General features: G+C 38.8%; 1 protein-coding gene across 9 annotated transcripts in view; it reads right to left on the bottom strand.

The window, feature by feature from the left end:
• DUSP16 (dual specificity phosphatase 16) overlaps positions 1 to 13,334 on the bottom strand; it is a 68,717-nt gene that overhangs the window by 27,116 nt on the left and 28,267 nt on the right. For 8 of the 9 annotated variants that reach the window (XM_032986182.2, XM_032986177.2, XM_032986179.2 and 5 more), the window contains 3 exons: positions 12,068 to 12,145; positions 4,763 to 5,363; positions 3,469 to 3,607 (listed from right to left, as the gene is read on the bottom strand). In XM_032986182.2, the coding sequence (XP_032842073.1) occupies positions 3,469 to 3,607; positions 4,763 to 4,993 (370 nt within the window). In that variant the 5' untranslated portion in view covers positions 4,994 to 5,363; positions 12,068 to 12,145. The remainder of the gene's footprint in view (positions 1 to 3,468; positions 3,608 to 4,762; positions 5,364 to 12,067; positions 12,146 to 13,334) is intronic. The other variant, XM_032986186.2, reaches the window with a different exon arrangement.

Raw genomic sequence — 13,334 nt, 5'->3', positions numbered from 1 at the left:
AAAGGTAAGTATTTCTGTTTTTTTCAGAAATCCTTCTGCTTAGAATTACCCTTCTGTACAAAAAAAAAAAAAAAAAAAACCAAAACAAAACAAACAAGCAAAACAAAACCAAAATAACCAAAACACAGAATAAAAAGCTCTGCTTCATCTTCACAGGCAACATTTGAAAGGTAACCATCACAAAGACAGTTGTACTTGCACAAGTAGGAGTAAACAAGATTAAAAGAAGTAGGGAAGAGCACGTGTTTTAGAAGCAGAACATGAACATTTTCCACTGGCATAGGGGAACAGAATTTAAGCAAGACTCTTGATGTTTACCATCTTAATAACGCTAATTCAAGCAGGAATCAGTAGTGTCTCTTAATGGTTTCTGCAGAGCAAGCAGAAACATTGTAAAAATACTGTAACTAGGAAAAGGACTACATGAAAGTAAATCCAGCTCTCAGTAGATGGGAGGAGAAGAAATCAAGTGACATCCCTGTCTTTAAATCTTATTTAACTCAGCAGAGTAGATGCAGTGATGGGAGTCGGGTTAAACCTTCAGTACCCACATTTCAATATTTTGTGCATTGTTAAAAATTAAGAGCCAAAACAAATATTTAAATTCCTGAAAACATTCTCCACCAGATTATAAATATTTTTATGAGGTTAGATCAAGAGTTTAAACTAATTGGTAAGGGTTCCTTTGAGGTCTTTACATTCGTTACTTCAATGAAAAACAACCTCCAGGGTAGAGCATACCTTTATGTACAACCTAAATAAAAAAACACCTCACTGAGTGCTCAGTAATGGGGGGAGGCAGGAAGAACAGATGCAGGAATTTCAGATATTTGTTAATTGCTCTTTATTCTATCCTAACAAAAAAATATTTTCCTACCGCAAAATGTTTATTTAAGGTCACTATTTTAAATAAACCAGACTGAGTGGCATAGGGAAAACTCAAGTCCAAAGGTTTTTCTTTTTACACGGTGCACTGACCCCTACTCTCATTATGGGCCATAAACATTTATGAGAGTTCGTCATCAGCTTGCTGAGACAACACATTCTATCTAGTTTCCTAGAGCCACGTATCAATAATCTTCAAGGAACTTTCCTGAATCTAGCACCTTCCCCTTCACCCCACATCCCAAAAGGTTTCTTGTGCATGTTTGTCTGTTAAGTAGCTAGCTTTTTAATAGATGTAAGAAAACAACAGGACCATGAAATGTATTTTCTTATGTAAGGATTAAAATCAGAGCAAACTCATAGTAAGAGAAGGAAATGCTAGAGAGCTGAAGAAATACAACTGACGTTAATTACTTTACTACCGATTCATCTTAGTTGGGTACATTTCCTGAAATAAGCATTTACCTGTAATAGATCAGTAGTAAACACTTCCCTTACATTTCCCTTTTGTTCTTACACTCCTCTACCACTGGTTTTAAAGCCATCAGTTGTTTCTGCATTCATAAATATCCCCATCACTCTCTATTTAACAAAAAATAAGATGACATTCTCAAATCTAATCTTTGCTAAGAGAAATGCATTTGACGTGCTAAAATAAAAATCCCCTTTTCTATAAGGAGGGTTTTAACACATTAGATTCCCCTTCTCTCCCTCCAACCCCCAAACTAATCCCTACCAGCTGCACATGGCTAAGTTCACCTCAGCTAGCTAATGTGCACTAGTATTTTGCATGTGGTTTAAGTTGCATTTTCAGCTTGAACAACCAACTACCATGTGTTAGAAAAAAAAAAAACAAAACAGAACTATTTCTCATAGTATCATTATGATACATGCAACTGGCATTTGCCCAGACTACACACTGGGGAGCTGGGGAACACTCCCTTCCTGGTACTGTCCAATCTTACAGGAGCCACAGGCAAGTCTGAGGATGGAGACACTCTGATCACCTCCTTCACAGGGTCCAGTAGAGGAAAAAGAAGAACAAAGCCACGTCTCACACAACTAATCTATAGAGGGACAGTAGAAGGAAGTGAAGTTTTGTGATACTCTCCTCTGCTTGGCTCTATTAAGGATCCCCTCCCCCCAACACCTCGCTGCCATGAGGTCTAACTCTCAGTTATTAGAGAGCTGTGCATCTTTCTATCATGGAAGTTAAGTTGTGAATAGTCTGTATTGCTGCATGGAGCTGTAGTATGTTCCTAGTTATTAAAAAAACCTCAGGACAGACAAGCAGAGTTGAGTATTCGAACAATAAAAGGATTTCTTAAGATATGAACTGCTTCTGAATGGGCCTATTTTTTAAATAGCAGTTTTAAATTTAAGGGAGTATTAATCACATATTTCAGCGCTCTCACATTAAGCATTTACTGTGCCTAGACATCCACATTTACGTGGTGGTTCTCATGGAAGAAGAGTTACTTAACCTAAAATTGTAGTTCACAACCCACAAGTGTAATTCTTACCAAGACAGCAAAGACAGCAGAAGCACCAAGCACAGCCAAAGCAAACCCCAAGATTACTGTAAGTACAGCTCACATGAGCACCAAACACATCCGTCCCAGGGCAGAAATGATTCATTTTCTCTGTACTCACTTTTGAAATAGTTTGGGAAAAGTTCTCTCAGTAACACAACTACCTCCCTATCACTTTCATCTGTAGTCATAACGAACCTCAGTAAAACCTTGCTGCTAACAGGAAGCACCCCTCTGCAGTTCTTTCCCTTTCCCTCATCACTATTCAATCTTTGAGTGTAGTTTTAGCATTTCTCAGATACTATGTATACGCTTCATTAGATCACTGATTGAGTCACTGCAATGCATTTCCTACTTGCATTCATCATTCCCTCTTCTTTCAGCCCTGGATCTACTTCATGTCCCTCCTTGTTCCTTCTTGTGAATGGTGGGTCTACTGTTCCATGACAGAAGTAACAACACAAGCACACATTAACACCAACAAATCCTGTGTTATAAGAACCTGAATTTCTACAGATGCTTTGACCTGGGATTTAAAAAAAATAAATCATCCCCTTCCAAAAGAGCAGAGTGAGGGAGAACACATAAATAGAATACTACCACTGAAAGAGCTGAAGTTGAAAAAGTTACACAAAATAATCTCCATAACTCTGGGAGATCATTTCTCTTGTTCTTACTGTAGTAATTACCAATTCAGAAATGAAGGGATTTTCTTCCTAGCATGCACAATACTTCAAAGACCAGGGAAGCATATTTCTTTTACTATTTTTGACTCTAAAATAGCAGATACATGCATCTAGAAAATGCTGCATTGATCCAGTTCCATTTACACAGCACTAGTGGTGTAATAAATCCCCTATAAGATGCAATTTCTAAGCATTATATGTATTACGAGTGTCACTATATGCATAAAGAACTACAGAAAAAGCTATGCTATAACTCAAGTTTATACCAGCACTGTTGCAGAACTGTGTACACAGCTATAACAATAGCCTTTTCTTTCTTCTTCTTATTCAAGTGTTTTGGGTTTTTTTTTGTTGGCACATCTTACCTGAAAGCAGATACACAGAGCTGAAATTCTTCTCCAGTTTGCCCAGAAGCACAGTAAGAAAGCAGTCAGATGAGAGAGAGGTCACATCTTTAGAGCTTTGGTCATACACCACCACTTCCTGCTTGCAGTCAATTTCAATCTGAAACACAAGCAATTCAGAATAAGATAGGAAGGAGGAAGATGATTAAAAGCACCACATTATCACCTCCATCAGGGTTCCCACATACTTGGTATGCAGCAGTTCAGATGCACAGATTTCTTACGTAGCTGTACACAAAACAGTTTTTATTTTATACTTAATATGCCTGATCAGATTTCGTTCCTTTGAGAGTTTGTAAATTTATTATTTGCTCCAAGTTGAAGCACGTGCTGCAAATTTCTACCATTAGGTAATTTTATGACACTTGTAAAATGCTTTACTTTCAGCTAGGTTGGTTGGTGTGTTTTAAAACAAAGTCTTTTAAAAAAAGGCCTTACCTCAGTTTCTGCTTCTGGGGTTTTTGTGTATAAATAGCAGAGACCTTAAACTGCCTAAAGCCACAAACATTTTAGCCATCTATACAGCTTTATGTATAAAATATGCTTTAAATAATAATCATCATCATCATCTTCGGTTTTTAACATGTCAAAGCAAGAATGTAATAGATTATTTTTCTACCCAAAACATCTGAAACAAGTACCAATGGATAAAAAAAAAAAAAAAGGCAGAGACCCCACACATGGATACACATTCAGTTTAAACAGCTTAGCTATTTTCCTTTCACTGATAACACTATTTAAGAAAAAAAAAAAAAAAACAAACAAAAAAACCCCAAAACAAACAACCAAAACCCACCAAACTACTCACAGGAAAGGCATTTTAAACAGCAAGTAGGAGCCAGGATTGACAGAGCTACAGTTTCTTTGCAAACTGTATGACCACTTGCTAAGCAATCCCTACCACCATGAACTCCAATGAATCCTTCAAAGTTTAGGAGAATGTTTCCTGCCCTAATTGCATAAATTTTAGGGACTATGCTTTACAAGACATCCAAAAACTCTGAGAGCATTCTTTCTGAGTAATTTCTAAATCCCTCCCCATTACTCTGTCAGTTAGGGGACAGCAGGCTACAAAGAATCCCAGAGGTAAACCTATTAGTAACCAATAGCTTCTTAGGCCAGGTAAGAGCTCAGTAAAACTCAGTCCCCTAGTTTTATATTTTTAAAAGAAAATACCTAAATAAAAATTATTACAAGTTGCTTTCCAGGCACTCCCTTAAACAAATACAAGGAATAAGAGGAAAATGACCCCTACCTTGTGTTTTGCTGAATGCTGAATGAGCTCTGTAATCAAAACTTTGTCCTGCTGCAGCCTCCGCTTCATAAGCTTGGAGCAGTTGATGTTGATGGCATCCAAGATGTGGGACGTATTGTATTCCACAAAGGGGCGGCTATCAATCAGCAGTAATTTTTCTGTACCACTCTCCAGCAAAGCCACCAACTTCTCGGCGACAATGAGTTGAGTCCTGATCATCTCATCGGCCATGACAACAATAAGGCCTCTTTCACCACCTCCCTCTCTAATTTGCTGCAATGATGTAATGGCTGTGTACTCAAAGGCTTAGCCACACCATTGTACTAGAAGTGTATGAGGTCATGCTGGTAGTGACTGGCAAAAGAAAAGTTAAACCCATTTTCAGAAAGAGCTCTTCAACTGAATGTCTCCTCCTGCTTCCAGTTGATGTGCCGTTACAAAGGGTTCATTCCACAAAGCAGCCCCTCACATCTGATTCATCGGGAGATGACTATGGAGTAGCCATTTCACAATTCAAACAAAAGATGCTTTCTGGCTGCTGCTGCATTACATCATTCTTTACCTTTGCTCCCACCCGTCAGCTTTACACCGGACTAAGAGCCTGTAAGAAGGGGAAGATAAAAAAAAAAAACAACAAAAAAAACCCCACCACAACAAAACAAAACAACAACAACAAAAACAAACAAACAAACAAAAACAACACAAACCAGATGAGGCCATGAAAGTTCACAGAACAACAGAACAAAATGTTCAACTCTGAGGCTAACTGCACAGTGGTCTATACCACACAGTAAAGGCACTTCTCAGAAGTTCCCCTCTGTGCTGTATATGCCAAACACCTAGAGAAAGCATTTGCAACTACAGTCTCTGAATCTATTCCAACAATCCTGTCTGGACAATTATCTTGTATTTCAGGCAACATACCCTGTCTTAATTGCAGACTTTTGTTGCCACTAGTTCTGCCTCTTCACAAGACTTTGTTAGAATATAATTAAGAGATACTGCCCTAAATCATGTTATTCCTTTCAATAGCAAAACTAATTAAGTGCATTTCAGCACTTCATCACTTAGTAAGAAGTTTAAAAATGTATCTTAACTCATTTTACAAGTTTAATGCCTTGGAAAGTATTTCACAAACCAGCACTGCAAGTTGGGGAACTTACACTTAAAAAAGAAAGGACAAAACTTACATCCATCTCTCTCTTTTAAGAACACGGTTGAAGGGAAACCGGAAGAACAAGCTGCTACCTCAGGACACAAACATTTTATTTGAATTCATCACCAGACATGGAACAGAGGCCTCATGAATACACTACTGAAAGGTAAAGCAGTGAGCACTGCCTCTGGCCCTTCTGGAGCAAGTGGGACAGTTACTTGAGGTGCATTACACCTTTCATTCATGCTAAACAATACCTGAAACTTTTGTAAAATTAGATTGTGACAGCCTCCGAACCACATCACCTGAAACGACAGCAGCAGCAGAGCAGTAAAAACACCTGTCAGGCTTCACCACATATTTGTATTACTGCCTCGCAGTTGTCCTCAGACTTTCCAGAGTCTCCCAAAATACACTTTGATGGAACAAGTCCCTGTAGGAACACTCAAAAAGGAGCCACCATGGGGCTTTGTCCATAAGGGATTTAGCTGTGTTTTAGCACACAGTGTCACAGCCATAGATGCAACAGAAAACACGAATCAGCTTGCTTTGCTCCCACAGTTCAAAACTTGGTTTCTTAGTGCAATCATGGGCATTTACTGAGACAGATGTCTACATAAGGCTGAAAACAACCACTCTGGAGGAAACACAAGCCACATGTTCAGCTGCCGCAGTTATCAACTCCAGCAAGAGGGGACAGCTGAGGGTGGTGACTTCTTCAGTCAAGGTGGCTGAGCTCACAGGGTAGAACCTGTACATGAAAGGACAAGCCTGAGAAGAGTTCCTCACTTCCTTAGTAAGGCAGACTGTTTGGAAATGAGCAATCTGGGCTCAAATTAGCACAGGGTACAACTGGCTCAGCAAGAAACCACGTTTCTCCAGTTTGAGTGTCTCACACCATCGCATTCCCTTTTCCTGTTTGGGGAAGCGATTTTAGACCAGCAAAACTATGCAACACCTCTTGCACAAGGCAAAACGTGCCTTCAGACGACTCTTACGTCAGTTCTGGACCATGCCACCCAGCCTGTGACACAAGCAGACTTCCTACCTTTGCCTTCTGCTGGCTGGGGCAAAGCAAAGCAACACAACTGTCACAACACTGAAGAGGCCAGATGAAGAAAATAAAAATCTAATTGATCAACACTCTTGAAGCAGCAAAACATTTGTAAACAGAAGCAAGTCATGAGGATACATTTTCCTGGATTCTTAATGCACATACAAGTACATATAAAATCTTAGTCCCCATATATATATATTTTTTAATTATTTTACATCCTCAGTTTAAGAGGTTCAGCTGGAAAACTTACATTTTACTTATAGTGTTGGCTTGCTGCTTCAGTTTGAAATGTTTATTATTTATCCTAATTGCAAGAGAAGTTGTGAATTCAAACTAATTTATAAACAGTTTATTAAAGTCCTGTTACAGCAACAAGTCAGTTGTATTTAGCAATGGGAAATCCCAGGTCACCTACTGTTTTACTCATTAGATATATTATACAAATCTACAGATACAAAATTTTAAATAAATTCAATTCTGAAAAAAATACAAACTTCACTTCAACAACTCCAATAAGAAAACTGAAAGAATCTTATTTTGTGAGAGTTTCATGTAGCAATACAAGAAAAATACCAGGTTGACAAAATGAGATTCTTTTTATTTGCCCTGACTCTAGTGCTATAGAGCCAGTGCTTTTAAGTTTGTCCAGACAAATGGAAGCATATACCAGTGAAATGCATTTTGCTCTAAACTTCAAAATTATTGGAAAAATTACTGTACCAAGCCTTAATTAAACCTATTAAAGAAGACCCCTATCTTTGCAGCCCTATCTTTGAGGTGTGCTCCCCCTCAAAGAGCAGTCATTACATACTGGCCTCAGGAAGGTATCAAAAGACTATGCCATTATGCAAGGAGGGGAAAAAGTGAAACTTGATAGTTGTGTCCGTTTTTTTTTCAGAGAGAAAAAAGTATTCTGCATTTTTTTTTTATTTCTTTTAACATGTGCTGTCACGAAACTTGATTCTCCTTTATTCATATCAAAAGCTGCCAGATACCAAACCCACTGAGCTCAGTGAAAACTTTTCCACTGGCTCTAGTGGGAATTGGCTCTAGCTCCTTTGTGAGCTAGACAGTTTGTTCGTGAACTAGACAGTTTGTTTTGATGGGTAAATTGCTGACTTAAAGTCCAAGTAATAACAGGAAAATAAAGCAGCTGAGAAATTACAGAACTCTAAAACAGAGGCTGTTAAAAATACATAGTTTTTAATTTGTAACTTTCAGTTTGGGTATATTTCTTATCTTCTAAATGCTTACTGCTCACCGCCTCAGCCTTCACTTTCATATGATAGAAGTTTGTTTCAGAAGACCCTTGAAAAGTACTCAAGCCAATTACATGTGGTGACTGGGTAAACAGCATATGAAGAACATAAGGCAAGTGGGCTACCGGTCAAGAATCCTTTTAAATAACACTCTTATCTTAATGTATAGCCATGGGCTAAGTTTCTGAAAGCATTCTGCCCATGGCTTGGAAGTAATAAACTTAACAGTAATGTCACCTCAAGTTACTGTGATGGAAATCCTGTTTTGACAGGAACAGCTCCACTGGGCAGGGAAGGAACAACATTTTTATCAGTTTCAGGGTTTTGTTTTAATTCCCTCTGTTTCTGGTACTATCAGATGTTGGGACTCTTCCTTGAGACCTACCTAAACAAGAGAAACTGGCAGCCTCCTCCTTTAGGTAAGCACTAGAGCTCTCCTCCCCTTCCTGGTGGCTGCTCTCATCATTCAGCTACTATGTGGTGTTCAAATATCTGCTTAATTCCTAATCATAGTTTATAAAAAGCTAAAATTCAATTTCTTGACTGTTCTCTTTCTGCTGTGCCACTTGTGACTTAGATAGCAATGGCATGTATTGACATCACAGTGTCTCATTAAATGATGCAATATAATGCTTTGCCCTAAGTAGGCCATTATGTTGCTGATCTTCAAGCTAGGAAACCATCTTAGTCATGGGATGTTCTATACTGAAATCAGGATTATGGAAAAGTGATCCATAATCAAGCTATGAGAATACTGCATGCAGTCACTCATATACACACTGGTAATACTGTATGGCTTCTTCCTCCTTGCAGACAGACTGCAACATCCTGCATTGCTTGTTACCTCTTCTTTTAAAGAAGAAAATTAAACTTTTAACTCACTGTAAAACTAAAAAGACCTGTTCCACACTTGCCCACTATCTTTACAGTTTCCCTATATTGTTTAAAGAACCAAACCAACAAAACTGCTACTATCTTCTACACAAATGACAGTCTATCTCTAATATGTATGTGTAAATGCTGTCACAGAACTACAGGATCTCTCTCCACCTCAGGAATTCCTGTCCCCATCCCAAATGTCTCAGATGGAGCAAAGCAGGCAACCATGTAACTGGAAACCTGGCACTTAAGTTCTGTGCTTGACTCTTCAGTCAAAATAACTCACAATTTGTACGCACTCCTAATTTCAACTTCTACCACTCCCAGCAATTCCCTTAGCAGGACACTTGTTTGAGATATCTCAGGCTTTGGCTCATATGATAGCAACTATTTTTAAAGAGGCAGATATAGTGAGAATATATTTTAAAAACTCTCAGAACGACGCTCTAATTCTGCCTCGGTTAAGGAACTATCAAAGAGCTTCTAGAAGGCTTGCTACAACCTCTGAAAGACTTCTACCTCATGTAAGATAACCTTGAAGTTGAACCTTGGTGTCATAAACGCTCAGCAATTTTATTCCCAACGTCACTAATGCTTGCTTTGTCAGGTGCCTACAGCAATACTCCCACATACGTCACTGCTGCATGGCAAAACATCAACAAAATAACTTTACAGCATCTGAACATTAGAAGGTCTTGAAGGGCAGCTTTTGCATACTCAGCATGAGACATCTGAAAGAGCTGATTTTTTAAAAGCATGTATTTTATTACTTTCTAAAGGCAAACACACACACGTGGGAAAAACATTATTCTCCCCTGCAGTCAAATTCCCTTTCATTTTCCTCAGCACCAGCATAAAAAAGAACCCCAAAAGCTGAATCAAAACACACAGGTAGGAGATCCTGAACGGCAGGACACATGCCACCGCGGGCACATCAGCTGTTTTCAAGGGAGTATTTGGCTTCAGTGTTTCTGAGCTGGGAGCTGCCAGTGGTTCAAAAGCTGGTGCCAATACCACCAGCACCAGTCCCTACCACCACAGCCACATGTGATACTCAACAAACAAGCCTACACAAACTCCTGCCTCACAGAAGAACTCCTGATCTAGGGATCACAGGGTGAATTCTCACTCTCGCAAGATGTTTTTTGCCCCCAACATCTATGACAGCCACAGCATTCCCCCACCAGCCTCAGAAAGATGGAAAGAAAAGTTGTTCTGGACAGATGCTTGCCAATGCTTGCTCAATTTACTACACATCAGTAGCCAGAAACACAAAGTGTCTATGGAGCACAAGGGAAATAAGATTTCTAAGTGAAAGTGAGGAATAGCTGTACTTCTGAATTCAGCAAGCAAGCCAATAAATTCCAGAGACTGACAACTGTGTAATAAAGTGTAAAGTCTGGGAAAAAAACGTAACCGAGGTTGCAAGAAGCCTATGTTTTGCCTGCCATTGTGCAGACCACACAGGAGTGAGATTACAAATGCTTGTAATTTAAAAGAAGAGCTCTGTTAACAAGGGCTCATGTTCCTCAACTGAGGGGAATGACGGTGTCTTTTGGCTTTTCAGAAGTGTCATCATCTCATAAGCACATCATTTCCTCATGCTGGCTGGGCAGTGGAAGAACACATTTTCCCCCACCCTCCTGAGCACACTCCATTTTGATGCAAGAGTGGAGAGAAGCAAGGAAGTCACTCAAATAGAAACACAGAGATTTTTTTTTTTTTTTTTTAATGTCACTTATGTCCTGTGTTCATAAAAGAGAAGCAGTTTTAAAAATTTCACCCTGCTATCCTTTCCTTATCTGTACAATCAGAACGGCTACTCCCTCCTCTCCTACTTCCAGTGTATCTGTATTTTAGATCTATACATGCAGCCAAAATGGAAAGTGTTAATTTTCTACTCCTTGTAGAAACAGCAGCCACATGCATGTCAGATTACATGCTGTACATTAATGACAAAGGCAAGTATAATCCATTGGAAAAAAACTGTTTCAGTTGTCCCTCATCCTACTTGACTAATTACTCAGTTTTGATGAGTATTTCTAAAGAAAAGTCACCCCACTTCATTGTGCTCACCAATCTGAAAACTGAGACATGGAGACAAGAGTCAGAAAGGAAACCAACTTCCCATGAATAAGCTGCATAAAAGACTTCCACTTTTAAAGTTGCTCTATTTCTACACCTACTGCTCAGCAACGTTTTTACCCCCAGCACTCTAAGATAGCTGGACTAAGCAAGATGAATGGATCTTCCATTTAGATAACAGTAAGATACTGCTTTTCATACAAATAAAGGTGTTTGAAATAATATAATGTGTTCTACTACCAAAACAAAACCAAAAAACATGCCATCAAAACACCACATTTTGCTGACCTACTCAACATAGCCCTCAAATATGTGCAACATTCTTGCAAACATCATCCATGCATCACCACTAACTCTAAGCAATAAACCAGATTATCATCACTTGCATTTACCAAGAAGCCAATCTCTTTGACATTCACTGTGGAACAATAAATATTTATTAAGTGTATATATATATATACAGCAGGGAAACCTGACTGATAGAATGTGAGCTCACAGCAAGTGCTAGAACATGCTGGTGATGTGTTACATCACTCTATTCAATAGCTCAGAGACTCATATGGGGACTCCCTTCTCTACCCATACAAGCAAGAAGCTCTTTCCATTTCAAAATACTTTTTCATTGCAAGTTCATAGCATATAGTTCTGTGACACCCAGAATGAAAGCTTACCTAATCCATTCCAAATAAATACTATAATACATAACATTTTTATTTTCCTATTATCTGGGCACTAGGCAACCAGGAAAAGTGTCAACAGATCTTTAGAAGATAATTCTCCCTGTATGACTTCCAAGTCAAAGCAACTGAAAATTCTGGAGTACTTTTATAAGAATTCATTATGGTTTCATGACAAAAGCCATTACTCACCTACATTTAAGTCAAAATCTAAACAGGCTGAACAGGACAGAGGGTGGTCCACATACAAAGGCCAGCAGAGAGAAATACCTAAACACAGGAAAAAATGAAATCATTATTACAAGACAAAAAAATAAAAACAAAAACAACAAAAAACAGAAAAAGGATTTTGCGTTTTCAGTGCAATCATTTGCTGTAAAGCTCTCCAAATACATGAAAACCTATAGTTGCGTAGAGATTTATAAATGCTAGTATTCATTTACATGGAAAGGGTCTGAAATAGAAAGTTATCTTACACTGATTTTCTAAAAGAAAAGGAAAAAAACCCACAGTAAATCTCTCTACTATCACTAAAAAGAAAATGAAGATACTTAAAAAAACAAACAAAACAAACAAATACAAACAAACAAAAAACCCAGCAGCCTTCCAAACAATTTGACACATATCCCTGTTAGAAAACTAATCTGTAACTAGCATTCACGGGGGATGCTTTTGCATAAATTCAAGCAAATCCACAAATTCTTGTTCAGTATTTATTAATATAGGAGATTGCCATAAGTAAGTCTGATTACAGCTATATTTTACATGAACAAAGACTAACAAAACAGAGCATCTTGGGTGATTAACACCATCTCCCCACACACTAAAAAGGACAACACTGGAAACTGGTAACACTGGCGTCACCGAATATTACGTACAGTCATACCCATACAACTTCTATACAAAGCACCTGCTGTTCCTGCACGAACAAATTAAATTATAACCTTTACATGAGGAAGTAAAAATAAACACATTAGTGTCAATTCCAAACTGTTTCCTGGGCAGCTAAAAACAAGATTAAAATCATTGCTACCAAGAGATGACAGCTCTGCTTAATTACTGTAACATAAATGATCACAATAAATTACTGCCAAGCACTGCCTTATGATGAAATCCAGGAGTGGCTCCGAGCCACGTCGTAAATGATATGACAACCATGAAGAGCCACCGCAGCAGAGGGCTGAGCACATGACAACAGTCGGTGAACAGATTCAAAACCCACATCATCCCGCAAGGAAAGGAGCTACAAGAACCACCTCTCTGTCTTAAGGCAACTGCTCTAAAAACCTTGCAAGCAACAACCATGAAACATGGGGCTAGAACCCTTCGGGCAGATAACTGAAGAGTTTGCTACCTAGAACGTGCTCTGCTCACTGGGGCAGACACCTTGACCGGGACCCACGTGTTTGTCGCTGGCAGGTCCCAGGCTGGAGATCCTCTCAGCAGGGCACAGAGGCGG

The sequence above is a fragment of the Tyto alba genome, unplaced genomic scaffold, assembly GCF_018691265.1.
Source record: "Tyto alba isolate M040663 unplaced genomic scaffold, T.alba_DEE_v4.0 Super-Scaffold_21, whole genome shotgun sequence".
In the NCBI taxonomy this organism is placed as follows: Eukaryota; Metazoa; Chordata; class Aves; order Strigiformes; family Tytonidae; genus Tyto; species Tyto alba.
The sequence above is the reverse complement of the archived record's forward strand: the minus strand, read 5'-3'. Positions and strand labels throughout refer to the sequence as shown.